Source organism: Agelaius tricolor, unplaced genomic scaffold, assembly GCF_023055355.1.
Source record: "Agelaius tricolor isolate 1412-34295 unplaced genomic scaffold, bAgeTri1.0.p SCAF_33, whole genome shotgun sequence".
Taxonomy (NCBI): domain Eukaryota; kingdom Metazoa; phylum Chordata; class Aves; order Passeriformes; family Icteridae; genus Agelaius; species Agelaius tricolor.
In genome coordinates this window covers 67,401-92,436 of record NW_027269293.1, presented here as the reverse complement: position 1 = coordinate 92,436, position 25,036 = coordinate 67,401, and the positions used below count along the sequence as shown (strand labels likewise).

The window sequence follows — 25,036 nt, the reverse complement described above, 5'->3', positions numbered from 1 at the left end:
CCAAAATGTCACCAGAATGCCACCAAAACCCCAGGAAAAGCACACGGGAACCACCCCCAGGGCACACAGAGGGTGAGGAGCCACCTCTGGGCACTGTCCCCTCCATCCCTTCTGTCCCCTCTGTCCCCTCCGTCCCCTCCATCCCCTCTGTCCCCAGTGCCCCCAGTGCCCCCAGTGCCCCCCTCCGGCCCCGGGGGGGCTCGGAGCCGCCGGAATGCCGGGAATGCGCCGGGATTTCCGCGCGCCGGGGCCGCTGATCCCGAACCCCCCGGTGCCCCTGGTGCCCTCCCGGTGCCCTCCGGTGCCTCCCGGTCCCCTCCAACCCCTCAGAGCGGCACCGGCTCCTTCTTTTCCCTTTTCTCGTAGTTTTGTTTTCCCCGTGTTTTTATTTTCCCCATAGTTTTCAGTTTTTATTTTGTCCTGTACTTTTATGTTTCCCATACTTTTTAGTTTTTATTTTCCTGTGTTTTCTAGTTTTTATTTTTCCTGTATTTTTATTTTTCCCGTATTTTTATTTTCTCATATTTTATTTTCCCCGTATTTTTATTTTCCACCTGGTTTTTATTTTTCCCATAGTTTCTAGTTTTTATTTTCCCCATATTTTTATTTCCCCCGTATTTTTTTCCCACATTTTATTTCCCCCGTGTTTTTATTTGCCCGTATTTTATTTTTCCCGTAGTTTTTATTTTTTATTCCCGAGTATTTTTATTTCCTTTCCCCTCCCTCCCGCCGCATTCCCGGCTCATCCCTCAGCCAATTTTCGCAGCTGGACCCGAACGGCGGCGGCGCTGCCCCGGGCGGGCTCCGCTCCCGATAAAAGCGGGGCCGGCCCCGCCGCGGCCGCACTCGCGCCCGGAGCGGCCCTGGCACGGCTGGCACGGCTGGCACAGCCAGCACCGATGGCACAGCTGGCACGGCTGGCACAAATGGCACGGGTGGCACAGATGGCACGGGTGGCACGGTTGGCACAGCTGCTGGCAGTGCTGGCGGTGCTGGGAGTCTCATATGCTGCCAGGGTGGCAGGTAAGGGATTGGGTTTGGGATTTAGGGGTTTGGGTTTTGGGTATTGGGGTTTGGTGTTTGGGGTCAGCAGTTTTGGGTCTGGGGTTTGGGAGCTGGGAGCTGGGGTTTGGGATTTGGGATTTGGGGATTTTGTGCCACCAGGGTTTTGGGATTCCCGGTGGGATGAAGGGAGGAAGGGGTGGGGATGAGCTGTGGCACAGGGAGGTGGCACGGGCTGGTGGGAGGGGGTGAGGGTGGATGGGGATCAGGGAATTTTGCCCTTCATGGGGCTGGAGGGACAGGGATGGGGACAGGGCCAGGGACAGGGATGGGGACAGGGATCCCGGGAATGTGGCAGTGCCACCCGTGTGCCCCCAGAGCCAATGGAGAACGAATCAGAGCCGGGCAAGGCTGGCACGAGCGGGAAGCCCTGGAAAGCCACACCTGACCTGGAGGAGCTGGACCTGGGCACGGCAGGTGAGGCCACCCCGAGGGCCACCGTGTCCCCTCAGTGTCCCCAGGGGCGCTGCCCACCCCGTGCCACCCCCACGGGACACTGATGGTGACCACCATGACATTCCCACGGGGACAGTGCCCACCTCATGCCACCCCGCGCGTGCCCCTGCCGTGTCCCCTGGGGTCACCTGTGTCCCCGTCTGTGTCCCCACAGGGCGGGCTGTGAACCCTGGGGTCACCTGTCCCCTCTCCATGTCCCCACAGCCCCCACCCCGTGTCCCTCTCACTGCCCCAGTGGCCATTCCTGCCCCACCAGCCCCTCAGGGGTGACCTCCATCCCCACACCCTCTGCCCTCCAGGTCCCCAGGCTGTCCCCAACCCCTGCCCAGTGACCCCCAAGCTGTCCCCAACCCATCCCCAACCATCTCCAACCCATCCCCAACCATCCCAAGCTGTCCCCGAGCCGTCCCCACCTCCCCTCAGGCAAAGGCGCCGCCTGGACCTCGTGGTTCAACATCGACCACCCGGGCGGTGACGGTGACCACGAGAGCCTGGCGGCCATCAGGTTCTACTACGGGGACCGCGTGTGTGCCCGGCCCGTGGCCATCCAGGCACGCAGCACCGAGTGGCACCTGCCCGAGGCCCTGGGACAGGTGGTTCGTGCCAGCCCCGAGCGCGGCTTCCACTGCCTGCACCGCGAGCAGCCGGCGGGCACCGCCTGTGCCAACTACCACGTGCGCTTCCTGTGCCCGCTGGGTGAGCTGGGGGGCACCTGGGGTACCTGGGGTACCTGGGGTACCTGGGGGGTACCTGGGGGCACACCTGAGCACCTGGGGGCACCTGGGGTAGCTGGGGGCACACCTGGGCAGCTGGGAGGTACCTGGAGGGCAGCTGGGGGCAGCTGGGGGTACCTGGCACACCTGGGGGCAGCTGGGGGCAGCTGACACAGCTGTGTGTAACTTCTGTCACAGCTGTCACACTTGTGTCTCACCTCTATCTCACCTGTCACATCTGTATTTCACCTGGGGCACACCTGGGGCACACCTGTGTCTCACCTTCACCTCGCCTGTATCCCACCTCTATTTCATGTTTGTCTCACCTGTGTCCCACCTGGGCTGTGGGACGGGGGCGTTTCTTCCCCCTGTAACCCCTTGGCTGCCGTCTCCAGCCCCGTGCGCCCCAGTCACCCCCAGTATCCCGCAGATCACGTGTACTGGTCGCACTGGTCCCCGTGGAGCCCCTGCTCACGCAGCGCCTGCGGCACCCGGGGCACGCAGAGCCGCTCCCGGCGCTGCGGCAGCGCCCGCAGCCCGGCCCCGCTCCGGGAGCTCCGGTGCCGCGGCAAAGCCACCGAGCGGCGGCCCTGCAGCGCCGGGCCCTGCCCAGGTACGGGCCTGAGCCCGCGGCGACAGCCGGCCGTCCCTGGGGGCTGCCGGGGAGGGACACGGCGGTGACCGCACGGGCCACAGTGACCGTTCCCACCGGGAATGTCCCCTCAGAGCCCACCTGGACGGAATGGGGCGCTTGGGGTCCCTGCTCCCGCAGCTGCGGCCGCTCGGGGACGCGCATCCGGCGCCGGAGCTGCCGCACCGCCAAGAACCCCCCGTGTCCCGGCCGCGCCACCGAGGTGCAGAAATGTCGCCCGCCCCCGTGCCCAGGTAACCCCAGCGGTGCCCCCTCGGCGGCGCCCCCGCTGCCCACGGGCTCCGAGCCCCCCGCGGGCTGCCCCGGGCACACGCTGCAGGGCACGGTGGTGACAGCGGCCGGGGCGGCACTGCCGGGTGCCCGCGTGTACCTGGAGGGCCGCCCGCCCGTGCTGCTGGCCCGCAGCGATGCCCGGGGCCACTTCATGGCCTCGGGGCTGTGCCCGGGCCCCGCCGCCAACCTCAGCGCCCACCGCGACGGCTTCGCCCCGGGGCTGGCACCCATCGTCACCAACGGCTCAGGCGTGGCCGAGGCGCACCTGAGGCTGCGGCGGCTCGGTGAGAAGGAAGGCGGGGGGCGATTTTGGGGCACCCCTGGGGGCGAGCCGGGGGTGCCCATGGGCTCGCTGCCCCTCTCGCCCTTTGCAGAGAAGCCCTACATGGTGCTGCAGCCCGCGGCCAGGGTGCGGGAGGCCGGGCAGGACGTGACCTTCTGCTGCAAAGCCTCGGGTACCCCCGCGCCCCAAAAGTATTACTGGTGAGCTGGCACGGCGGGCACAGCGGGCACGGGCGGGGGTGGCAGCGTCCCCGCTGAACCTGTCGCCTGTCCCCGCAGGTACCACAACGGGACGCTGCTGGAGGGGACAGCGGAGCGCAGCAGCGGCCGCCTGGCACTGCGGGGGCTGGCACTGGAGCAGGCTGGCACCTACCACTGCAAGGCCAGCTCCGAGGCGGGCGCCATCCGCTCGGCGCCCGCACACCTCACCGTGCTGGGTGAGCGCGCACGGGGGGCCCCTCCGGGCTGGCGAGACCCCCGCTGACCCCTCTAATGCCCCCCTCCCCTCCGTGCCCCCAGCCCCGGGCCAGCAGAGCTGCAGGGCGGAGCCCGAGCCCAGCCTGGTGGAGCTGCCCAGCGAGTGCCCGCAGGACGCCAGCGGCTCCCGCTACTACAACGTGGGGCGCTGCCCGGCCTCGCCGTGCCCGGGCGGCCCCGCCGAGCCCTCGGGCTGCGGGGGGGAGTCGGGGCTGTGCTGCGGCGTGCGGAGGATGGAGCTGCGGCAGGTGCCGTGCGCCGGCTCCGTGCTGCCCCTCAAGGTGGTGGCCGAGTGCGGCTGCGGGCCCTGCGCACAGCCCCGGGTGCTGGTGCAGGGCCGGGTGACGGCGGCCGACACCGGGGAGCCGCTGCGCTTCGGCCACATCTTCCTCGGGGGCAGGAAGGTGGGCTTCACCGGCTACCAGGGCTCCTTCACCATCGAGGTGCCGCCCGACACGCAGCGCCTGGTCACTCGCTTCGTGGACGGCCAGCAGCGCTTGGTGGACGCCGTCAAGGTGCTGCCCTTCGACCCCCGGGGAGGAGCCGTGTACCAGGAGGTGAAGATGCTGCGCAAGAAGGAGCCGGTGGAGCTGGACGGAGGGCGGAGCAACGCCATCCCCCTGGGCGAGGCCGGCGGCCGGGAGCCCGTCGGGGAGCTGGTGCTGCCGGCCGGAGCCTTCCTGCGGCCGTCCGGGGAGGTTTTCAACGGCACCGTCAAGGCCAGCGTCACCTTCGTGGACCCCAGGGATGTGGGCACAGCCAGCGCCGCCTCCAGCGACCTGAGCTTCGCCAACGCCGAGGGGGAGATTGTGCCCCTGCGCACCTACGGCATGTTCGCCGTGGATTTCCGCGAGGGCGAGAGCGGCGCGGCGCTGCAGGTGGGGCCCGTGCAGGTGAGGATGGACGCGGGGCAGGTGTGGATGGCCGAGCACCTGCAGAAGATGAAGCTGTGGTCCTTGAACCCCGAGAGCGGCCTGTGGGAGGAGGAGGCGGTGCTGCGGCCGGCCGAGGGCGGGCAGAGGAGGAGGAGGGAGGAGAGGACCTTCCTGGTGGGCAACCTGGAGATCCGCGAGCGGCGCCTCTTCAACCTGGACGTGCCCGAGGATCGCCGCTGCTTCGTCAAGGTCAGGGCCTACAGCAACGAGAAGTTCAACCCCTACGAGCAGCTGGAAGGGGTGGTGGTCAGCCTCATCAACCTGGAGCCGCAGCCCGGCTTCCCCAGCAACCCGCGGGCCTGGGGCCGCTTCGACAGCGCCGTCACCGGCCCCAACGGCGCCTGCCTGCCCGCCTTCTGCGACGCCCGGCGCCCCGACGCCTACACGGCCCTGGTGACGGCCACGCTGGGCGGGGAGGAGCTGGAAGCCGTGGCCTCCAGCCCCAAGCTGAACCCCAACGCCGTGGGGGTGGCGCAGCCCTACCTGGGCAAGCTGGGCTACCGCCGCTCAGACCATGAGGACCCGGCGCTGAAGAAGACGGCGTTCCAGATCAACGTGGCCAAACCCGACCCCAACAACGTGGACGAGAGCAACGGCCCCGTCTACTCCTACCGGAGCCTGCGGGAGTGCGAGGAGGCGCCGGTCAGCGCCAACCACCTGCGCTTCTACCGCGTGGAGGTGGACAAGTACGAGTACAACGTGGTGCCCTTCAAGGAGAGCGATGTCACCTCCTGGACCGGCGACTACCTGGCGTGGTGGCCCAACCCGCAGGAGTTCCGGGCGTGCTACATCAAGGTGCAGCTGCAGGGGCCGCAGGAGTACATGGTGAGGTCCAGGAACGTCGGGGGCAGCCACCCCCGCACGCGGGGCCAGCTCTACGGGCTGCGGGACAGCCGGAGCGTGCGGGACCCGCTGCTGGACAACACCTCGGGCGCCTGCGTGGAGTTCAAGTGCGGCGGGATGCTCTTCGACCAGAGCCTGGCCGACAGGACCCTGGTGTCCATCGTGCCCCAGGGCAGCTGCCGCCGCACGGCCATCAACGGGCTCCTGCGGGACTACCTGAGCCGCCACCCGCCGCTGGCCGACAACAACCACACCGGGGCCTTCTCCATGCTGGCCCCGCTGGACCCGCTGGGCCACAACTACGGCATCTACACCGTGACGGACCAGAACCCGCGGCTGGCCAAGGAGATCGCCATCGGCCGCTGCTTCGCGGGCACCTCGGACGGCTTCTCGAGGGAGATGAGGGCGGGCGAGGGCACGGCCGTCACCTTCGAGTGCCAGGAGCGGCCGGCGGGCAGGGAGAGCCTCTTCCAGCGCCTGCTGAGCGCCCCGGCCGAGGCGCTGGCCGAGATCCGCAGGGAGATGGGGAGCTCCGAGCTGCGCCGCGCTCCCCCCGAGGTGATGGACTTCGCCTCCGGAGCCCCCTCCGGGCCCGCGGCCACCCGCCGGACCCCCAGCAGCCAGCGGAGACCGGGCCGGCCGCGGGGACAGCCCTGAGTCCCCTGCGTGTCCCCTCCCCGGCTCTGCTTTGTCGCCCCCTTTCCCCGTCGCTTTTGGCCGCGCTCATTTATAACGCCCGGAGGACTGGGGGGACCCGCGGAGCGGGGGACGGGGGGCAGGGGACGGCGGGGACGTGGGGAGGGGGCCCCGCCACCCCCCGGTGCTGTCGCTGCCTCCTCTTGGTGCTCAGCCCCGCGCTGGCGGCCCCGCGGACGGGATGGAAATAAAAGGAATAAAAGAGGGGCTGGGGGCAAACCGGGGCAGGGGCGGGCATGGCAAGGGGGTCCCTGCCCGGTGCTTTGCCCGGTGCCACCGGCGCAGCCCCGGTGTGCCCGCGCCGGGAGCTGGGGGCGCTGCTTTCATCCCTGAATCCCACAAAACCGGGATTTTTGGGGGGGAAACCCCAAGGATAACGCGGATAAAACTCCCTCCCTGCGGTGTCACCCCCGCGGCGCCTCGGCCACCGCGCCGGCCCGGATTCGGGCGGATTTGTACATTATTTATTACAAAATATACAATTCTTGTACACCCGCCTGGCTGCTGGGCTTCTCCGGGACGGGGGCCCGGCCCCGCGTGTCCCCCGCGTGTCCCCCACGTGTCCCCCCGCGCGTCTCCGTTGTCCCCAGCCCCTGCCCCCGTTCGGTAGCACCGTCCCGGCCGCTCCTGTTTGCCTTGGGCCGGGCTCGGCCGGGCTGGCGGCGGCGGGGGGGGCTCGGTGCCAGCTCCCCGCGGCCAGCGGGACGTGGCAGCCGGGGCGGGGGCACCCCCCGGGACCCCCCCGCTGGCCCCGGGACGGGCCAAGCCAGCGGCCGGGCACCCCCGGCGTGACCCCCGCGGGAGGGGCAGGGGTGGCTCTGTCCCGCTGCCACCCGGGTGTCCCCAGCGCGGTTATTTTTGGGTGTCCCCCCCTCGCCGCCTCCCGCCGTCCCAGGCGCGGATGCTGTAATGGAACAGGCGGCGTTTATGGGGCCAAACCCGGGACAACATTTCCCTTCTCCAAGCCGCCCTGGCCCCCGCGCGGCATTTTTCCACCCTTTTTTCCACCCTTCTCGCTGGATGCGGCATCAAAGGGGGGCGCGGGGGCCCCCGGGGGGGCTCCTTGGCCCGGGCAGCGGCCAAATCCCGGCCCCGCTGTCCCGGCCCGGTCCCGCCGGGCCGCGATCCCAGCGCGGGCGGATGCCGGCACGGCGGGGGGGAGGCGGAGGGAGGAGGCACCTGGAATGCTGAGATTCCATGGCGAGGTGTCGTTCCAGCCCCTCCTTCCCAAAATCTGGCTGCTCCCTGTCCTGGGTTCTCCCTGTCCTCGGTGTTGTTTTTCCCTGGGTTCTCCTTGTCCTGGATTTCCCCTGTCCTGGATTTTCCTTGTCCTGGGTTCTCCTTATCCTGTATTTTCCCTAGCCTGGGTTCTCCTTATTCTGGATTCTCCTTATCCTGGATTCTCCCGATCCTGGATTTTCCCTGTCCTGGATTTTCCCTGTCCCGTTTTTCTCCTTATCCTGGATTTTCCTGTTTTTCCCTGGATCCCGATTTCCCCGGGTTCCAGGAATTGTTCCCACCGGATTCCAGGTCCCCTCCCCAGGGACCCCCCCGGGGGAGGCTCCCGGTGGCAGCGCCCGGGACAGGGCCGGGATCCTGCGGGAATGTGGGAATGTGGGAATGTGGGAATTCGATGTGGGAATGCCGGGATCCTGCGGGAATGTGGGAATGTGGGAATGCAAGGATTCCACGTGGGAATTCCGGCTTGGGCCTGGGCAGATGGAAATGGCTCCCGTTGCTATTCCTGGAGCCAGGAAGGAAAACAGGAGCGGAAAAGGCAAAAAAGGGGGGAAAATTGGGAAAATGGGAGAAAAAATGGGGGGACAGAGAAAAAAGGGGAAAAAAGGGGGGAGGGAAGGGCAAAAATAAAAAAAGAGGGACAGAAGGGGTGACCCCAATCCCAGGGACACCCCGGGGACCCCAATCTGTGGGATGGGGGATCCAGGGGGGATTTTTGCAGGTTTTGGGTCAAACCCCCTCAATTTTCCTGCTTTTTTCATGGAATGTGGGATGGGGATGGAGCGAGGATGCCCTGAAAGGCCCCGGCCGCGGATTTTGGGGTGCCCCAGAGGTGGATTTAACCCTGGAGGGTCCGGGAGGCAGGAGCAGAGCTGGGAACATCCCGGGAGACAGGAAAAACGGGATGAGAAGAGCTCAGAAAAAAACTTATTTTCCCCATTCCCGGCCCCTTTCCAAGCGGGAATGGGAGCCCGGAGCTGGCAGCTCCCGGCCCGCCCCAGCAATTTGGGATGGCCAGATCCCAAAAAAAGACGGGAAAAGGATGTGCCAGCACGTCGGGATCTCGAAGAGGCTTTTTTTGGGATATTCCCCCCTCCTACGCATCCCAAAACCCCTAAAAACCCCACAGGGAAGCGGGAGTGGAAGGATTTGGGATTTTATTTTGATTTTTTGGGATTTTTGGGGGATATTTTGGGATATTCTGCCCCTTTCCTCAGGGAATAAGGAGCTGGAAAGGCCCCTGGGAAGCTGCTTTTGTTTTGTGGGGTTTTTTATTTCTTTGAAAGAATGGAAAATGTAATGACAGGCTCTGAATGAAAAGAATAAAAGGAAGCAGCTGGAAAGGCCCTAAATAGAGAAAAATCCACCCAAAAATAAAACAGGATGAGAGGGAACAGGGGGTGAAAAGGGGAAGGGAAGGATTTGGGATCCCCTTTCCAGATCCTGTCCCCAAATGGGGCATCCCTGGGGACCCCAAAACCGGGAATCCCTGGGCATCCTGAATTGGAACATTCCAGAAACCCCAAATCAGAGAATCCCAGACCTGAGCATCTCTGGGGACCCCAAACTGGAGCATCCCTGGGGACTCCAAATCTGGGAATCCCTGGGCACCCCAAAACAGCTCATCCCGAGGCATCCAGAGCATTCCCAGGGACCCCAAATCAAAAATCCTGAACCACAGCATCCCTGGGGACCCCAGACCCAGAAATCCCTGGGAATCCCGAACTGGATCATCCCTGGGGACACCAAACCAGGGAATCCCTGGGAATTCTGAATCGGAGCATTCCAGGGAACTCCAAATCAGGGAATCCTGGACCTGAGCATCCCTGGGGACCCCAAACTGGAATCCCTGGGAATCCCAAAGCAGAGCATTCCAGCCCATCCAGCTGTGGAATTCCAGCTGTGGAATTCCAGCCCGTCTGGCCAAGAGGCGCCGCTGCGCTCCCACCGTTCCCTCTGCTGGGAGCCGGGAAAATCCCTGATCCCAAAAATCCTGCATCCCAAAAACCCCTGATCCCAAAAATCCCGGATCCCAAAAATCCCAGCTCCCCAAAATCCCCGATCGCAAAAATCCTCAATCCCAAAAATCCCTGATCCCAAAATCCACAATCCCCAGAAACCCCAATCCCCAAAAATCCCTGATCCCAAAAATCCCAGACCCCAAAAATCCTAAAAATCCCCAAAATCCCAAAAATCCCTGATCCCAAAAATTCCCAATCCCAAAACCCCGACCCCTAAAAACCCCCAATTTATTTGTGTTTTTCCAAGGTATTTTATTTTATTTTTCAGCCACCTCTGGAAAAAACATCCCGATTTTTTTTTTCTTCTTTTTCCATCTATTTTTGAACCTTTTTTTGGCTCCTTTTCCCTCTCTGGAGTTCCAGCCCATAAATAATAATAAAAACAACATTTTAAAAGCCTTTTCGCTGACACTTCACCAGCCCTGCCAGAGCCTTTTAATTCTCCAGATGGCGAAAATCCGCCTCAAAATAATAATAAAAAAAAAAAGTAAAAAAGGAAAAAAAAGGCCTTAAAAAAAAATAAAGGTCTGGAAGTTTTGGTAAATATTTGGTGTTTTTCTTTTTTTATTTTTCCTTTTTTTTTTTCCTTTTTTTTTTTTTTTGCTTTTTTGAAATTCTGTCACATGAAGTCGTAAAAGTGGACCAGCTTTTTTTGGGATATTTTTGGGATATTTTGAGGAAGGTGCCAGGGCTCCGTGCCCGCTTTGGGGTGCCCGAGGGTTTCCCCATGGTTTGGGGGTGTCACACCCGAGGGGTGGAAACTGAGGCACGGAAAGAAAAAAATTAAAGAATTAAAGAAAAATTAAACTTTAGGAAACTTTTTTCTTTAAAGAATTAAAGAAAAATTAAACTAATTAAAGAAAGTGGAATGATTATTGAACCTCCCAAATGTGTGAAATTCTCAGAGCTCCTCCCCTCAAATTTGGGATTCCCAAAAATGTACATATTCATAGGCTCACCCAACAAACTCATGCATATTCATTATGTGATCACGCCCACTTCGCTCCATATTGGTTGGAATATGAAATTCAAGGAAATCTCAAAACTTTGGGCCTGGAAGGCCAAATTTGGGAGAGAATTTCCCCAAATCCTTTCGGGAAATATTTCCTGGGAGAAAAGTGGAAAATCTGTGTCGGAATTAAGGCCAGGATTCGATCCCAGACCGGATTTGTGGTGTCGTGGTGGCTTTGTGGGGTTGGGGTCGCCTGTCCCGGCCCTGTGTCCCCTCTCCCGGCCCTGTGTCACCTCCAGGACATGGGCATCGAGGTCCAGTTGATGGCACTGGGCAGTGTCACTGGGCAGTGCCCACAGTTTGGGGACACCAGGTTGGGGACACTGGCACTGGTGGCACTGGTGGCACTGGTGGCACCGGGCAGTGCCAGTTCTGGCCACTGGGGGGCGCTGAGTGTATTGGCCCTGCCCCCTGTATGTGACGTCATGAGCCGGGATGGGCGTCACCCCAAATCCCCACCCCCGACCCCAAATCCCGCAGCCCCAACCCCAAATCCCCCATTCCCAATCCCGAATTCCCCATTCCCATTCCCTCATTCCCAATTCCACAGCCCCCAACTCTCCCAGCACGGTCAGGGGGTGCCGGGGCTGTCCCCAATCTCTGTGGGTGCCACCCTTGTCCCCGTGCCCACCCCCAGGCCTGTGGCCGCTGGCTGGGCCCAAGTGGCACCAGGGTGTCCTCGTCCTGCACCGCCTGGGGACACCCTCAGTGGCCCAGGGTGACACCAAACACCCCAAGGTGACACCGAGCGGCCCAAGGTGACACCAAGCACCCCAGGGTGTGACATTTTTGGGGAACATTCTGATTCTCCCAGTAAATTCTTCCCCGGGAATTTTGGGATCCCGTCCCTGCCCCGGCGCTCCCAGCATGGGCCCGGCACGGCTGGCATTGAGCACAGCCTTAGTGGGTGCCATGGCACGGGGGGGGCATTCAGCACGGCTTTAGTGGGTGCCATGGCACGGGGGGGCATTGAGCATGGCTTTAGTGGGTGCCATGGCACGGGGGGGCATTGAGCACAGCCTTAGTGGGTGCCATGGCACGGGGGGGCATTGAGCACGGCTTTAGTGGGTGCTGGCATTCAGCACGGCTTTAGTGGGTGCCATGGCACGGGGGGCCATTCAGCGCGGCTGTACACGGGTCCTGGCACAGCTGGCATTTAGCACGGCTTCACTGGCACGCTTGGCACGGGCTGGCATTTAGCACGGCTTTACTGGGTCCTGGCACGGACGCGGCGGTGGCAGCGGGGGTGGCAGCGCGACAGGAATGTGGCTCCCGGAGGGAGGGGACAGGGCTGTGACCCCACAGCCCGTGCGTGGCATTTTGGGGGCGTTACTGGCGGTTTTGGGGTAAAATTCTCATTATGAGACAGCAGCGGGCGGGGCTGGCACAGGGGACACCCTGGGGACATCAGTGGGGATATCACGGCGTCCCCTGAGCCCCTCGGTGCGGTGCCAGCCCCGTGTGGGGCAGGGGACAGGCTGGGGACAAGGGACAGGGGCGAGGTGTCCGTGGGGTCGGCGCCTTCTTTGGTTTAAATGTCGGGAATTTTGGAGAGGGGGGGTGACAGGTGGCACCTCCTGGCATTGCGGGTGGCACCGGCGACAGCCTCGGGTGGCTGCTCCAGCCGTGCTGGCTCCTGGGAACGGGGGTGTGGTACAGGAGGGGCGGGATCGGCGCGGATCGGGTGGGGTCGGGCGGTCCGGGACCCCGCGGAACCGGGCGGGAATGATCAGGAATCCCGGGAATCATCACCGGGAATCATCACCGGGAATCATCACCGGGAATGGGGGTCCCGCTGTCCCCCCCCCGTTGCTCCAGGGGCGGATCCCGGGGACGGAGCCGCGGGAAAGGCCCGGGAGTGGCCCCGAGGGGCTCTGCCCTGAAAGCGCTGCGGGCAGCGGGGACGTGGCCGTGGTGGCACTGGGGACACTCCAGGAATCTTCATCCTCATCATCCTCCTCCTCATGCCAGCAGGAGCCGCCGAACCCCACAAGGAACCCCCAAAATCCACGCAAATCCCGACGTGGGGGAGCCTCTGGATTCTCCTGAAAACTGCCCCAAAAATCCCTGTGGCGACCCTCCGTGTCCTCCCGGTGTCCCCGGGTCCTTCCGTGTCCTCCCGGTGTCCCCGGGACCCTCCATGTCCTCCCGGTGTCGCTGTGTGCGGGAATGACAACGACGGCGACAAAAAAACCGGGGCGGAGCCGCTCCAGCGCCGGGGGTGGCGTGTCCGGGTTTGGGGACCAGCTGTGCCGTGTCCCCGCTGTCCCCGGGATTTGGGGACCAGCTGTGCCGTGTCCCCGCTGTCCCCGGGATTTGGGGACCAGCTGTGCCGTGTCCCCGCTGTCTCCCCGGGGTTGGGGACTCGGTGTGACATGTCCGGGGTCCAGGTGTGACATGTCCGGGGTTTGGGGACCGGCCGTGCCGTGTCCCCGCTGTCCCCCTGGGGTCGGGAATTCGGTGTGACATGTCCGGGGTTGGGGACCGGCCGTGCCGTGTCCCCGCAGTCCTGTCGGGGTTGGGGACCGGCCGAGCCGTGTCCCCGCTGTCCCCGGCCCTGGGCACTCGCCGCGCTCCTCTCCCGGCGCTGCCATCGCAGCCCGGGGCTCCTCCTCGCTCGGCCCCGGGCACAAACCGGGCTGGCGGCCGGGCCGAGCCCGCTCCGCGCTCCGCCTCTGCCGCGGGAGCAGCCAGCCCGCTGTCCCCGCGTGTCGCTGGCCCTCATTTGGTGTCGCCGTCGCCGCGGGCCGCGGGCGTGTCGGGCTCCCAGAGGACGAACTCGTGCAGCAGCGTGTTCACCGTGTCGGGGCACTCCAGCATCACCATGTGGCTGCCCTCGTCGATCACCTTCAGGAAGGCGATCAGCAGGATCTGCGGGTGGCCAGCGGCACGGTGAGACCCCTCCCAGAGGTGGCACGAGCCCCAAAAGCTGCTGTGTCCCCTCCTTGGCGAGTGGCAGGGCCGGGATGAGCCCCAGCCCTGCCCCAGCCCTCAAAGCCACTCTGTCCCCTCGCAGGGAATGCCCCTGGCAGGGCTTGGAGCACCCTGGGACAGGGGGAGGCGTCCCTGCCCTGCCAAGCTGGCCCTGCCCATGTCCCTGTCCCTGTGCCACCCCTTGGAGCACCCTGGGACAGTGGAGGGTGTCCCCACCCATGACAAAGTGTCCCTCTCCCATGTCCCTGCCCGTGCCAAGCTGTCTCTGCCCATCCCTGTGCCACCCTGGCAGTGTCCCTTGGGTCACAAGAGGATTTTCCCCTCCCTCCCCACCCCTCCCCAAAGCTCCACAGCACCCCCCCATTTCTGGGGGGGCAGGGTCCCCAGAACCCCTCTCGGAGGTGCCACCCCATACCTCTGCCATCCTCTGGTCCTCCTCGATGGGCACGAACTTGTCGTGCATGCCGTGCACCAGCAGCACGGGCACGGCCAGCTCGGCGTGGTACAGCTCGTCGCCCTCGGGCCAGTACTGCCCGCTCATGGTGGCCCTCAGCACAAAGGACGAGACGTTGAAGGCGTTGCCCTCCTTCAGCAGCTGCTTCTCCTTGGCACCTTGGCGGGCAAAGCCAGCCCTGGCACAGGGGGAGGGGGCTCAGCCCGAAATTCGGGGGATGGCAGCAAGGGGGAGCAGCCCAGCCCCGTGGAAGTCACACTTTGTCACCTCCCTCGGGGTGGCAGTGCCAGGGTGAGCCCCTGGGTGGTGGCACAAGACCCTGGCCCCAAAATTCCACACTCTGTCCCCTCCCTCGGGGTGGCAGTGCCAGGGTGAGCCCCAGCCCTCCAGGCCCCCCAAAGCCACCCCCTGCCCCCTCCCTCAGAGTGGCACTGCAGGCCTGAGAGGTGACAGGAGATTCCAGCCCCTCAAAAGCCACCCCCTGTCCCCTCCCTCGGCAGTGGCAGTGCCAGGCTGACCCCTGGGTGGCACAGGACCCTCCCCCGGGCTGCCACTCACTTGAGGAAGCTCCAGGCCAGGCAGGGGGACAGGCAGTGCAGCACACAGGGGGGCAGGTTGAAGATGGAGCACAGGCTGGGCTCCAGCGCTGTGGGGCCGCCCCCATTGATCATGATCACCTTGTGCACCAGCTCGGGGTACTCGTGAGCCAGGAACGTGCAGAAGGACACCCTGAAAGGGTTAAAAATAACCACAGAGTTGTTGGCTTTCCCTATTTTAAATGTTAATTATACTAATTATATTGATTATATTGATTGTGATCACTTTGTGCACCAGCTCGGGGTACTTGTGAGCCAGGAACGTGCAGAAGGCCACCCTGAGGGGACATGGGGACGTGGTGCCAGCGTGGCAGGGCTCCGTCTCCTTTGTTAGTCTGCACCTAATCAGGAGCCCTAATCCTGGTTTATCCTAATTATAGCCCCTGCCCTTGCACTTCCCTCTCGGGATTAGCTGGACACCGAGATGGTGCCCACCCCAAGGGCACTCAGGAGCTCTGAATCAGGGGAGAAATGGGATAAAAATGGGATAAAAAGAATGGGAACCCCAAACTCCTAAAACACGGGGTTTGTGACCATTCCCATTTTCTAGGATGATCCCAGCCCCTTACCCATAGGAGGGCCCGATGAGGATGTTCCTTTTCTTGGGGAACACTTGAACAGAACCCAAGGATTCTGGAGCTCCAAACCCCCGGATAAATGGGATAAACATGGGACAAATCCCCCAGAATGGGAACCCCACACCCCTAAAACCTGGGGTTTGTGTCCATTCCCATTTTCCAGGTTGATCCCAGCCCCTTACCCGTAGGAGTGCCCGATGAGGATGTTCCTTTTCTTGGCATAACGCTTGAACACGGCCCTCATGTCCTCGGCCAGCGCGTAGAAGGTGTAGGCGGCGGCCACGGGCGGCGCCGAGCTGCAGCCGTGCCCCGCCAAGTCCGGCGCCACCACCTCGTAGCCCAGCTTGGAGAAGAACTCCAGCTGCTCCTTCCAGATGTCCAAAGAGCCTCCAACCCCATGGATGAAGAACAGCACCACGTCCCCGTGCGTGCCCTTGCAGCTGGTGATGCGCTTCTTGCAGTCCACCGTCACCACCCTCTTGGGCTTGCGCTTGCGGCGCTTGGCGGCGACACCGGCGGGCTCCGGCGCTCCCGGCTCGCCGTTGGCCTCGGGCACGGGGCACGGCGGGCACCGCCGCGGGCTCCGGGCGCTCTCGGGGCGCGAGGCCTCGGCCAGGTTCTCGATCAGCAGCTGCCCGTTGCGGTAGAGCGTGATGCGGCGCTGGCAGCGCACGGCGCCGCGCTCGGGGGACGATCCCGGGAATTCCGGGGGCCCCGGGCGCTCGGGAGCGCTGTGGTGGATGCGCAGGATCCGGCCGGGTTTCACCTCCAGGAAGGTGAAGCCATCGCTGGACTCAACGCTGTCCAGAGGCCCCACGGCGTTGGGGGTCTTGCCCAGCAGGCAGCAGAGGAAGCCGTCGGTGATGCTGGTCAGCATGGTGATGCCTGGGGAAATGGGGGAAATTGTGGGAAAAAACTGGGGAAAATGTGGGAAAACAAGGAAGACCACGGGAAAGCATGGAAAAATGTGGAAAACCAGGGAAAAACACGGAAACATGGACAATTCCCCATCCTGTTTTTTTCTGGGTCACATCTCTGTCCCCAAGCCCTGAAGTTCCCGTCACAGCCCTTGGAAAAGGGATTTATTCTGGCTGAAAGAAAAAACCTAGGGGGAAAAAAACCTGTTTGGAAGAGAAAATTCCCTTTTCCCAATAAATGTGGAGCACCGGGAAGCTCCAGCCCAGGGAATTCATTATTTATCCCACAAAGATAAATATTTATCCCATAAAATTGAAATATTTATTCCATTAAATATAAATGTGGCTGTGGTCAGAAGCAGCATCCGAAGTGGGAATTAAAATTTAATTAAAATCTCTCCACAAAATAAACTAAAGAATGTGGGGTGTGGGATTATCCAGGCTGTTCCCGAAGCTCGCTGCTGGAGTTGAAATCTTGGGATTTTGGGAATATTCAGGGAAAAGCTGGTGAGAATGGGGGCACGGAGGTTGGGAATGGGTTAATTATGGCGAAGGGAAAACGAACATGGTGAATTATTGATGGCAGCGGGAGGAGAGAGCGGGATCCAAGCGCTGATCCTGCAGGATCCTGATCCCAGATCCCATTCCTGCAGGATGCTGATCCCATTCCAGCGGGATCCGATCCCATTCCTGCGGGATAGGGATCCCAGTTCCCATTCCTGAACGATCCCAGGTCCCATTCCTGAACGATCCCAGGTCCCATTCCTTCAGGATCCCAGGTCCCATCCTTGCGGGATCAGGATCCCAGTTCCCATTCCTGCAGGATCCCAGTTCCCTGGACTCCTGGATTCCTGAATCCCCATATTCCTGGATCCCCAGACCCGTGGATTCCCAGATTCCCGGAGTCCCAAATTCCTGGATCCCCAGATCCCAGATCCCGGATCCCTGGCTCCTGTCTCCCACCTCCCCCGCGCTCGGTGCCCGGAACATCCAGGGAGGAAAGGCTGGAACAGGATCCCGATGGATGCGGGAATGGCGCCGGTTGCCATGGAAACGGGATGGGGGGATTATCCCGACCCGGCTCCTTCCCAGCCCCGCTCTGGCTGCCCGAGGGATCCCGGGAATCCGGGGATCCGGGAACCTGGGAAATCAGAAATGTGGGAATATGGGGATTTGGGAATCTGGGTATCCGGGAATCCGGGGATCTGGGAATCTGGGAAATCAGAAATGTGGGAATATGGGAATTTGAGAATCTGGGAGTTTGGGAATCCTGGAATTGGGGAATTCAGGAATCTGGGAATTCGGGAATTCGGGATTTTGGGAATCCAGGATTTTGAGAAATTGGGAATCTGGGAATTTGGGGTTTCAGGAATTCAGGATTTTGGGAATCCAATGCCTCTTATGTAAGGCTGGGAATGGAAATGAGGCAGGAATGGCAGGATCTGGCAGAGAGATCCTGGAGCCAGAGAGATCCAGCCTTGGGATCCTGCCTTGGGATCCTGCCTTGGGATCCTGGCACCGGGAATGGCACGGGGGACTCGGGAGCAGGAATAGGAACCAGGATTTGGAACCAGGAGCCTTTGGGATCAGGATTTGGGATCAGGGTTTGGGATCTGGGTTTGGAATCAGGCACTGGAACCAGCACTGGAGCCAGCCCAGCCTCTCCCTCCACCTCGGGCAGGTTTTCCCAAAATTCCGGCCGAAATTCCAGCGGGATCGGACCCCCCTCCCCCCCAGCAATCCTTCCCCGCCGTTGCATCACGAGGGGGGGAAAGAAGGAACGAAGGAATGAAGGAAGGAATGAAGGAATGAAGGAATGAAGGAAGCTTTTCCCCGAGCTGGTTTTCCAGGATAATCCCCCTCCTTCCCCCCCTCCCTGGCGCACCTGCACAAATCCGGGCTTTTCCCGGCTCCTCTCTGCCCCACAACATCCCAACCCCCCTCGCATCCCAGATTTTGTTTTCCCGACGGGAAAAATTCCCGCATTTTTGGGTCATCCCCACCCCCAGCAGCACCTCGGGCTCCAGGACATTCCCGCAGCCCCGGGGGGGGAAAAAAGCGCCGCTCACCTCATCGATGGCCCAGGGGCTCCGGGGATGCGGGAGGAGGGAAAAATCCTGGAAAAATCCTTGCGCAGGATTCCCGGTGCGAATCCTGGAATTGCGCAGAATTCCCGGTGCAAATCTTAGAATTGCGCCGAGTTCCCGGTGCAAATCCTGGAATTCCGCAGAATTCCCGGTGGAGAGGCGGAGCAGGGCGGTGAGAATCCTGATTTTTTTTTTTTTCCCAGGCGTTTTTGGGGGGGCGGGAGGGAGCGAATTCCTTCAGCCCCCCCCGAAAATTCCCCAAAACGCCCCAAATTGCCCAAATGCCCCCGACTGCCGCCCGTGCCCGCTCCGGGGGCGCTCCGGGCTCGTCCTTGGAGCGGTCGCCATGGAAAAGGCAAAGCCCGAAGAGCTCCGGAGGGGCGGGACCGCGGCTGATGGACAGGGACAGAGGGGACAGGGACAGAGCGAGGGACAGGGATGGGGACAGGGACAGGGGACAGGGACAGGATGGGACAAGGACAGAGGTGGCATTTGGGATGGAGTGGTGACACTGTGGTGCTTGTGGGGTGGCAAAGGGGGCGAGTGTGGCAGTGCCATGAGGGTGGCAGTGCCACAAACATGGCAGTGCCACCAACGTGTCACATGTATGGTAGTGCCATGAATGTAGCAGTGTCCCAAACCCATCAGTGCCACCAAGGTGTCACACGTGTGGCAGTGTCAGGGGTGTGGCAGTGCCACCCCCAGGAGGCTAAACACCAAACCAGGGCTGAGTTTTGGGTTTATTTTCCAAGATTTTGGGCTCGGGGAGGGTTGAGCCACATCCCCTCATTCCTGCCGGGCCACAAAAACCAGGAGGGAAAACCCTGGAGCTGCTCCTGCTCTTGGGCTGGGATTGATCCCAAAAAGGAAAATCCTGGAATTGTCTGGCTTGGAAGGACCTGAAATCCCACCCAGTCCCATCTTGGACCATCCCAGGCTGATGCCACCTTTCCTTGGACATTCCAGGGCTGAAGCAGCTCAGCTGCTCTGGGAATTCCTTCCCAAAATCCCACCCGAATCTTCCTTTTCCCATCCCAAATCCATTCCCTGGCTCCTGTCCCTCCATCCCTTGTCCCAGGTCCCTTTCCAGCTCTCCTGGAGCCCTTTCAGGCACTGAGAGTGACTTGATCGCCCTGTCGCGACATCCTGGGGGACAACTGACAGCCCCCGAGGCGACAAGGCCTCGGGTGCAGTGTGCGCCGTTGCCATGGTAATTCTGCCACGACCCCCGAGAGGACTACAACCCCCATCAGCTCTTGCGGCGCAGCGCCGCTGTGATTGGCTGGGAGGACGGAGCCAATGGGAAGCGGCGTTGTTGGCGGGCGGAGCAAAATGGCGGCGCTGGGCCCGGTGTGGGCGCGGGCCGGGGGTCGCAGGTACCAGGAGGGGAAAACTCAACTTTAAAATTCCAAATTTATCCTTTATTTCCCTTTTCTCACTCCTTTCTCTGCTTTAATTTCCCCCAAGTTTTTCCCTGCTGCGAGGTTTTCCCTTCCCGCTGCTCCCAAGCGCTCTGGAGCCTCTTGCCGGGACTTCCAACACCGCCGTTCTCTGCCGCATCCCGGTCCCAGCGTGGAATTTCCGACAAATCCGTGGAAAATCCCGGGGGAACGAGTACCAGCCCAACAACTGGAAGCGGAAGAAGACTCACGGCTGGATCAAACGGATCAGTACTCCCGGCGGGGTCGCCGTGATCCTGCGGCGGATGCTGAAGGGCAGGAAATCCCTGAGCCACTGAGGGAGCCCCGGAATTCTCCGGGAATTCTTCTCTGGGAATTCGGGATGAGCCCGCCGGGCCCTGGAGGGAGTGCCCAGCCCCGCTGGCCCTGTTATCCGTGCCCCTGACGGGTTTGAGGCGCGGCTGCTGCTTCGGTTATTAAATTATCCTCGCGTTTCCCATGTGTTTATTCCAGCTTTTAAAATTTTGTTTGTTTATAAACGTGGGAATGTGGAGTGTTTTGAAATCCCAGCGTGTCTCCTGCGTTAATTAGGGTGGGGAATTTAACGAGGAGGGGGAATCTGCAGCGTTCCAGGGCACATATTTGGGAAAGTTGGGGGTGCGGAAATTAGGGGTGGAATTCAGGTTTTTTCACTCATCAGCGCCTCTGCCCCATCATCTGGGCTCCTGATTCCACCATCACCTCTGGGATGGGATATAGGGAAGGAATTCTCCTCTTTTTCCCGCGCTGCTAATGAGCCTACACTTAATGAGCCGCCCCTTAATTAAAGAGCGGACTCGCCGTCCAAACTACAACTCCCAGCATGCCCCGCACCGCGCTCCATCCGGGTCTTCCAGCACTGCACCCGCCCCGCCCTTCCGCGCGAGCACTTCCTGCCTCAACCGAGCCCTCCCATCGATGATTGACAGACGCGGCGCCCAATAGAAACGCAGCGTTCCGCGGCGCGGACCAATCGGCGCGCGCGAGGCGGGCGGCCATGACAGTGGGCGGGCCGGGGCGGCTCCTCCTGGCTGGTGGCGGCGAAGATGGTACGTGAGCCCCCCGCCGCAATGGCGGCCCCGCGCCGGCCTCGGCGGGCCGCCCGCGGCTCCCGGGACCCGCCGCGCCGCCCGCGGCCTTCACGGTACCGCAGCGGCGGCGCCGCGGCCGCTTCCGGCCTGTAGGGCCCGCGCCCGCTGCGGCCTGGGCGGGGGTGGCGGGGCTGAGGGGGTGTGAGGGGTTCTCGCTCTCAGGGGTGGCGGTGAGGGGAGCTCCGGGCGGGGTGCGGGGGATTTGGGGGATGAGGGGAGCCCCAGGGCGGGCTGCGGGGGATTTGGGGTGAGAGGGAGCCCCAGGGCGGGGTTTGGGCTCGCGATGAGGTTGGAGGACCCCAATATGGGTGGGGGGCATCCTAAGGGGGGGCCGAACCATTTCTTTTGGGTGAGGGGTGACTTAAAGTTGGGCAGAACCATTTGTTTCATCGGGGGGGTTAGGGATCACCCTAAAATGAGGCTGAACCATTTGTTTTATGGGGGGGCTGAGGGGTCACAGCCTTGGGACCACCCTGGGAATTTTATCTGGGGAAGGAAAGTTTGGAGCTGCCCAAATCTCCCGGCAATTTCCCTTCAGCCCCTGGAATTTGGGGTCGGTTGGACCGACACCAATTCCTGGGGTTCCCTGAGGGGTTTTTGGGAATTGTGGCTCCCCAGGCAGATTTCCTGAAAGGGCTCCCGGTGTACAACAAGAGCAACTTCAGCAGGTTCCATGCGGATTCCGTCTGCAAGGCTTCCGTGAGTGCTCCGGGGCCCCATTCCTTAATCCTGGAATTCCCCAATCCTGGAATTCCCCCGTACCAGAGTTCCACAATCTCAGAATTCCCCAATATTGGAATTCCCCAATCCCGGAATTCCCAAATCCTGGAATTCCAAAATCCTGGAATTCCCGAGTCTTGGAATTCACAAATCGTGGCATTTCGTAGTCCTGGAGTTCCCCAGTCCCAGAGTTCTTGAATCCTGGAATTCCCCAATCCCTGAATTCCCAAATCCCCCCATTCCCCATTTCCATCCCGTCCCTGAGTCTCTCTCTCATTCCCATTCCAGAACCGCCGGCCCTCGGTGTATTTGCCCACCAGAGAATTCCCCTCGGAACAGAGTGAGTCCTGCTGGGAAAATCCCAATTTTTATTGGCTCCACCGGGGACATCCCACAGTCCCAGCTCCCCCTCTTCTTTCCCAGTATTCCCTCTCTTCATTCCCAGCTTCCCCCCTTTTGATTCCCATTTTCCCCTTTTAATTCCCATTTTCCCCCTTTTAATTCCCATTTTCCCCTTTATTCATTCCCATTTTTCCCCTTCTTTATCCTCAATTTCCCCCCCAACAATTCCCAATTTTTCCTCCCTCCTTACCCATTGAAATCCTCCTAAAACCTGATTTTTTTCCCCTGTTTTTCCTTGGAATTATTCCCAGTTATCGTGACAGAGAAGACAAACATCCTCCTGCGCTACCTCCACCAGCAGTGGGACAAAAAGGTGACTTTTGGGATCCAAATTCCCCAATTTTTCTGGGAATTTGGGATGGATTCATTCCAGGAATCGTTCCCGTAGGAATGGTGAACGTGGGAATTCCAGGCAGGAAATCCTGGGGTGGTTCTGGCCCTGGAAATGAGGGGAAATTGGGATTGAGGGGGAGTTGTGGTTGGGAATTTGGGAATGCTGGGATTAGGGAACTCTGGGATTGGGAATGCTGGGATTTGGAGACTCTGGGATTGGGGATGGTTGGCTTTGGGAATTACGGGCTTGTGAATGTTGGGGTGTGGGAATGTTGAGAATGGGAATACCGGGGAGTGGGAATGTTGGGATTTGGGAATCTGGGGATTTAGGAATCCCAGCATGTGGGAGCACCGGGGATCCCCGTGCTGGGAGTCTGCCCTGGAATTGCCCTCGGATTTCCCTGGAACCCCCCAAATTCCCTGAAAGCCCCTAAGCCCCCTGGCACGTCCCGAGGTGCCCCGATGGCCCCGGCCCTGCCTGAGCCCCGGCGCTGTTGCAGAATGCGGCCAAGAAGCGGGAGCAGGAGCAGGGCGAGCTCGAGGGGGAGAACTCGGCCCCGCCGCGCAAAATCGCCCGGACCGGCAGCCAGGACATGACCGAGGACACTTAAAAACCCTGGAGCTGGGAATTCCCAAGGCTCTTCCCGCTTTTTGTCACCTCCCTCACCCCTCCCCTGACCCGCTGGGAATTCCCAGGATCCGCCCTATTTATTTGGGATTTGCCTCGTGCCTGGTTTTTGGTTTGTATTTATGGGGTTTTTATGGAGAGGGAGAGTTGTTCGTCCTTAGGGGCCCTAATTCCCAAAACTCCTGGTTTTTCTGGGGTATCCCAGAATTCCTAATTCCCAAAATTCCCCTTTTTCCTGGGATTCCTGGGTGCTGTTCCCTGGGAAATCCCAGAATTCCTAATTCCCCAAAATTCCCCCTTGTCCTGAGATTCCTGGAATTTGTTCCTGAGATCTCCCAGGAGAGCTCATTTCCAAAAATCCACCTTTCCTGGGATTTATTCCCTTCCCAAAATTCCCTTTTTCCTGGGATTCCTCGGATCTGCTCCTTGTGAAATTCCAGGACGACTCCCTCCCCTTTTTTTTCCCCCCCAAAATTCCACTTTTTTTGGGATTCTTGGGATCTACTCCCTGTGATACCCCAGAATTCCTCATTCCCAAAACGCCACTTTTTCTGGGATCTCCTCCCTTCCCAAAAATCCCCTTTTCCCAGGATTCCCCACATCCCCTCCCTGTAAAATTCCAGGATTTTTTTCCCTTCACAACCCCCTGGAGAAATTCCCAGGAATCCTTTGGATATTCCCAATCCAACCACAACTGTGAGGCCTTTCCCATTTTTCCAGAAAATTCCCAACCCCTTCCCAGGCTCCGATCATGGCTGGAGCCGATCCCTGGGAATTTAGATCCTGGGATTTTTTTGGGGCTGGATCCACGGAATTTTTTTTCCCACCCTCTGGAAAAGCTGGGAATGTCGATCCTTAAATCCCGATTTTCTCCCGGGAATCGCCGGATCCTCTCCGAGGGATCACTCGGAATTCCCAGGACTGGGAGCGGCCCCGGATCTGGGAGAATCCAGGCTGGAATTCCAGGAATCCAGGATGGAATCTGGGATCTGGGCTGGAAGAATCCAGGCTGGAATTCTGGGAATCCAGGCTGGAATTCCAGAATCCAGGCTGGAAATCCGGGAATCCAGGATGGAATTTGGGATCTGGGCTGGAATTCAGGAATCCAAGATGGAATTCAGGATCTGGGCTGGAAGAATCCAGGATGGAATTCAGGAATCCAGGATGGAAGAACCCAGGATGGAATTCCGGGAATGCAGAGCCCATCCCTCGCTCCCCAAATCCTCGGGATTGAGACAATTCCCAGCCGCCTTTCCGGGAGCATCCAGAGGCTCAGGATCCACGGAGAACCTCAGGAAAGGACGGGATGATCCCAAAATTTCAGCTGCTTTTCCATGAGGAGCTGATTCCCGCAGGAATCCCGGAATTCGGGGCCCTTCTCCCTCCCCTTGCTGGGAAACCCACGGGGACTTTTCCATGAGATTCCCAGAATCGATTCCCAGCTCTGACTCTGGGAGGGTTCCTGCCGCCCCTTTTCCCGGAAAATCCCGGATCCACCCTGGGAATTCCGGGCTGGGAAGGGCCAGAGCTCCTCCAGAAGCCTGGGAGGAGCAGGACACGGCTCCGGTCGGAATTCCCAGAATTTGGGACTGGAATTCAATCCAGAACTTTGGCTCTGCCTCCGTTTTTCCCAATTTTTTTTTTTTTTTTTTGTTTGTTTGTTTTGTTTTGGTTGGTTGGTTTTTTTATGGAAGCGACTTTGGAATTCCTGGAATGCGGTGTTGGGGGGGTGGGGGGAGGGGAAGGACAAGCGGAATTCCCGGGATTTTGGTTTGGTTTGGGATTTTCAGCTGGAGAACTCTGGGAGGAGCCGGATTTGAGGAATCTCTGGGAGGAATTCCGGGGGTTCCAGGAGAGGAGGGCGGATCCCGGGGTTCCCGAGGCTCGGGAATGTTGTTCCATTAAAGAGTTGGCACTTCCTGCTGGAATTCCCACTTTTCTTCCCCCTGGGAAAGGGGGACGGGAGCCTCGGGAATGGGAATTTATCCCGGGAAAAACAGGGCTGGGGAATTCCGGGGGGAAAGGTCGGGATTGGCCGGAGCTGGGCGGGTTTGGGATTGCCGGGGGTTCCGGGTCCATTCGGGATTTGGGATCCCTGGATTTGGGGCTCTCATCCCATCCCTGGATTGGGGATCCCCCTTCCCCCTCTCCTCCAGCTCATTCCCAGCTTTTCCTGGAATTCCTGGAGCTCTGTTT

The 25,036-nt window shown here is 60.8% G+C and overlaps 4 protein-coding genes across 4 annotated transcripts; 3 read left to right on the top strand and 1 right to left on the bottom strand.

Moving 5' to 3' along the window:
- The first annotated feature begins 727 nt into the window (after positions 1 to 727).
- Positions 728 to 6,450, top strand: CILP2 (cartilage intermediate layer protein 2). Its single transcript, XM_071451996.1, has 8 exons — positions 728 to 1,023; positions 1,381 to 1,479; positions 1,942 to 2,214; positions 2,662 to 2,844; positions 2,958 to 3,440; positions 3,531 to 3,639; positions 3,718 to 3,875; positions 3,958 to 6,450. The coding sequence occupies exons 1-8, from the start codon at positions 900 to 902 to the stop codon at positions 6,348 to 6,350; spliced, it is 3,822 nt and encodes a 1,273-aa protein (XP_071308097.1). The 5' UTR covers positions 728 to 899; the 3' UTR covers positions 6,351 to 6,450.
- A 5,401-nt stretch (positions 6,451 to 11,851) lies between these two features.
- ABHD8 (abhydrolase domain containing 8) lies at positions 11,852 to 18,348 on the bottom strand. The gene is made up of 5 exons (XM_071451990.1): positions 18,210 to 18,348; positions 15,406 to 16,108; positions 14,608 to 14,778; positions 14,011 to 14,227; positions 11,852 to 13,532 (listed from the first exon to the last, which is right to left on the bottom strand). Exons 2-5 carry the CDS (start codon positions 16,098 to 16,100, stop codon positions 13,383 to 13,385), a joined length of 1,233 nt encoding a protein of 410 aa, XP_071308091.1. The 5' UTR covers positions 16,101 to 16,108; positions 18,210 to 18,348; the 3' UTR covers positions 11,852 to 13,382.
- Positions 18,284 to 20,191, top strand: MRPL34 (mitochondrial ribosomal protein L34). The gene is made up of 3 exons (XM_071451994.1): positions 18,284 to 18,399; positions 19,306 to 19,603; positions 19,695 to 20,191. The coding sequence occupies exons 2-3, from the start codon at positions 19,527 to 19,529 to the stop codon at positions 19,963 to 19,965; spliced, it is 348 nt and encodes a 115-aa protein (XP_071308095.1). The 5' UTR covers positions 18,284 to 18,399; positions 19,306 to 19,526; the 3' UTR covers positions 19,966 to 20,191.
- A 402-nt stretch (positions 20,192 to 20,593) lies between these two features.
- On the top strand, positions 20,594 to 24,759 carry DDA1 (DET1 and DDB1 associated 1). Its single transcript, XM_071451995.1, has 5 exons — positions 20,594 to 20,715; positions 21,376 to 21,456; positions 21,766 to 21,817; positions 22,131 to 22,192; positions 22,713 to 24,759. Exons 1-5 carry the CDS (start codon positions 20,713 to 20,715, stop codon positions 22,821 to 22,823), a joined length of 309 nt encoding a protein of 102 aa, XP_071308096.1. The 5' UTR covers positions 20,594 to 20,712; the 3' UTR covers positions 22,824 to 24,759.
- The last annotated feature ends 277 nt before the right edge of the window (positions 24,760 to 25,036 follow it).

Coding starts and splice junctions, on each gene's coding strand:
- ABHD8 (XM_071451990.1), bottom strand. CDS start 16,100: ATGCTGACCAGCATCACCGACGGCTTCCTCTGCTGCCTGCTGGGCAAG. Junction 14,779..15,405: donor CTCATCGGGCACTCCTACGG/GTAAGGGGCTGG, acceptor TAACCCTTTCAG/GGTGTCCTTCTGCACGTTCC. Junction 14,228..14,607: donor CTGGCCTGGAGCTTCCTCAA/GTGAGTGGCAGC, acceptor CCCCTGTGCCAG/GGCTGGCTTTGCCCGCCAAG.
- MRPL34 (XM_071451994.1), top strand. CDS start 19,527: ATGGGAAGCGGCGTTGTTGGCGGGCGGAGCAAAATGGCGGCGCTGGGC. Junction 19,604..19,694: donor GCGCGGGCCGGGGGTCGCAG/GTACCAGGAGGG, acceptor ATTTCCCCCAAG/TTTTTCCCTGCTGCGAGGTT.
- CILP2 (XM_071451996.1), top strand. CDS start 900: ATGGCACAGCTGGCACGGCTGGCACAAATGGCACGGGTGGCACAGATG. Junction 3,441..3,530: donor CCTGAGGCTGCGGCGGCTCG/GTGAGAAGGAAG, acceptor CGCCCTTTGCAG/AGAAGCCCTACATGGTGCTG. Junction 3,640..3,717: donor GCGCCCCAAAAGTATTACTG/GTGAGCTGGCAC, acceptor CTGTCCCCGCAG/GTACCACAACGGGACGCTGC.
- DDA1 (XM_071451995.1), top strand. Junction 21,457..21,765: donor ATTCCGTCTGCAAGGCTTCC/GTGAGTGCTCCG, acceptor TTCCCATTCCAG/AACCGCCGGCCCTCGGTGTA. Junction 22,193..22,712: donor ACCAGCAGTGGGACAAAAAG/GTGACTTTTGGG, acceptor GCGCTGTTGCAG/AATGCGGCCAAGAAGCGGGA.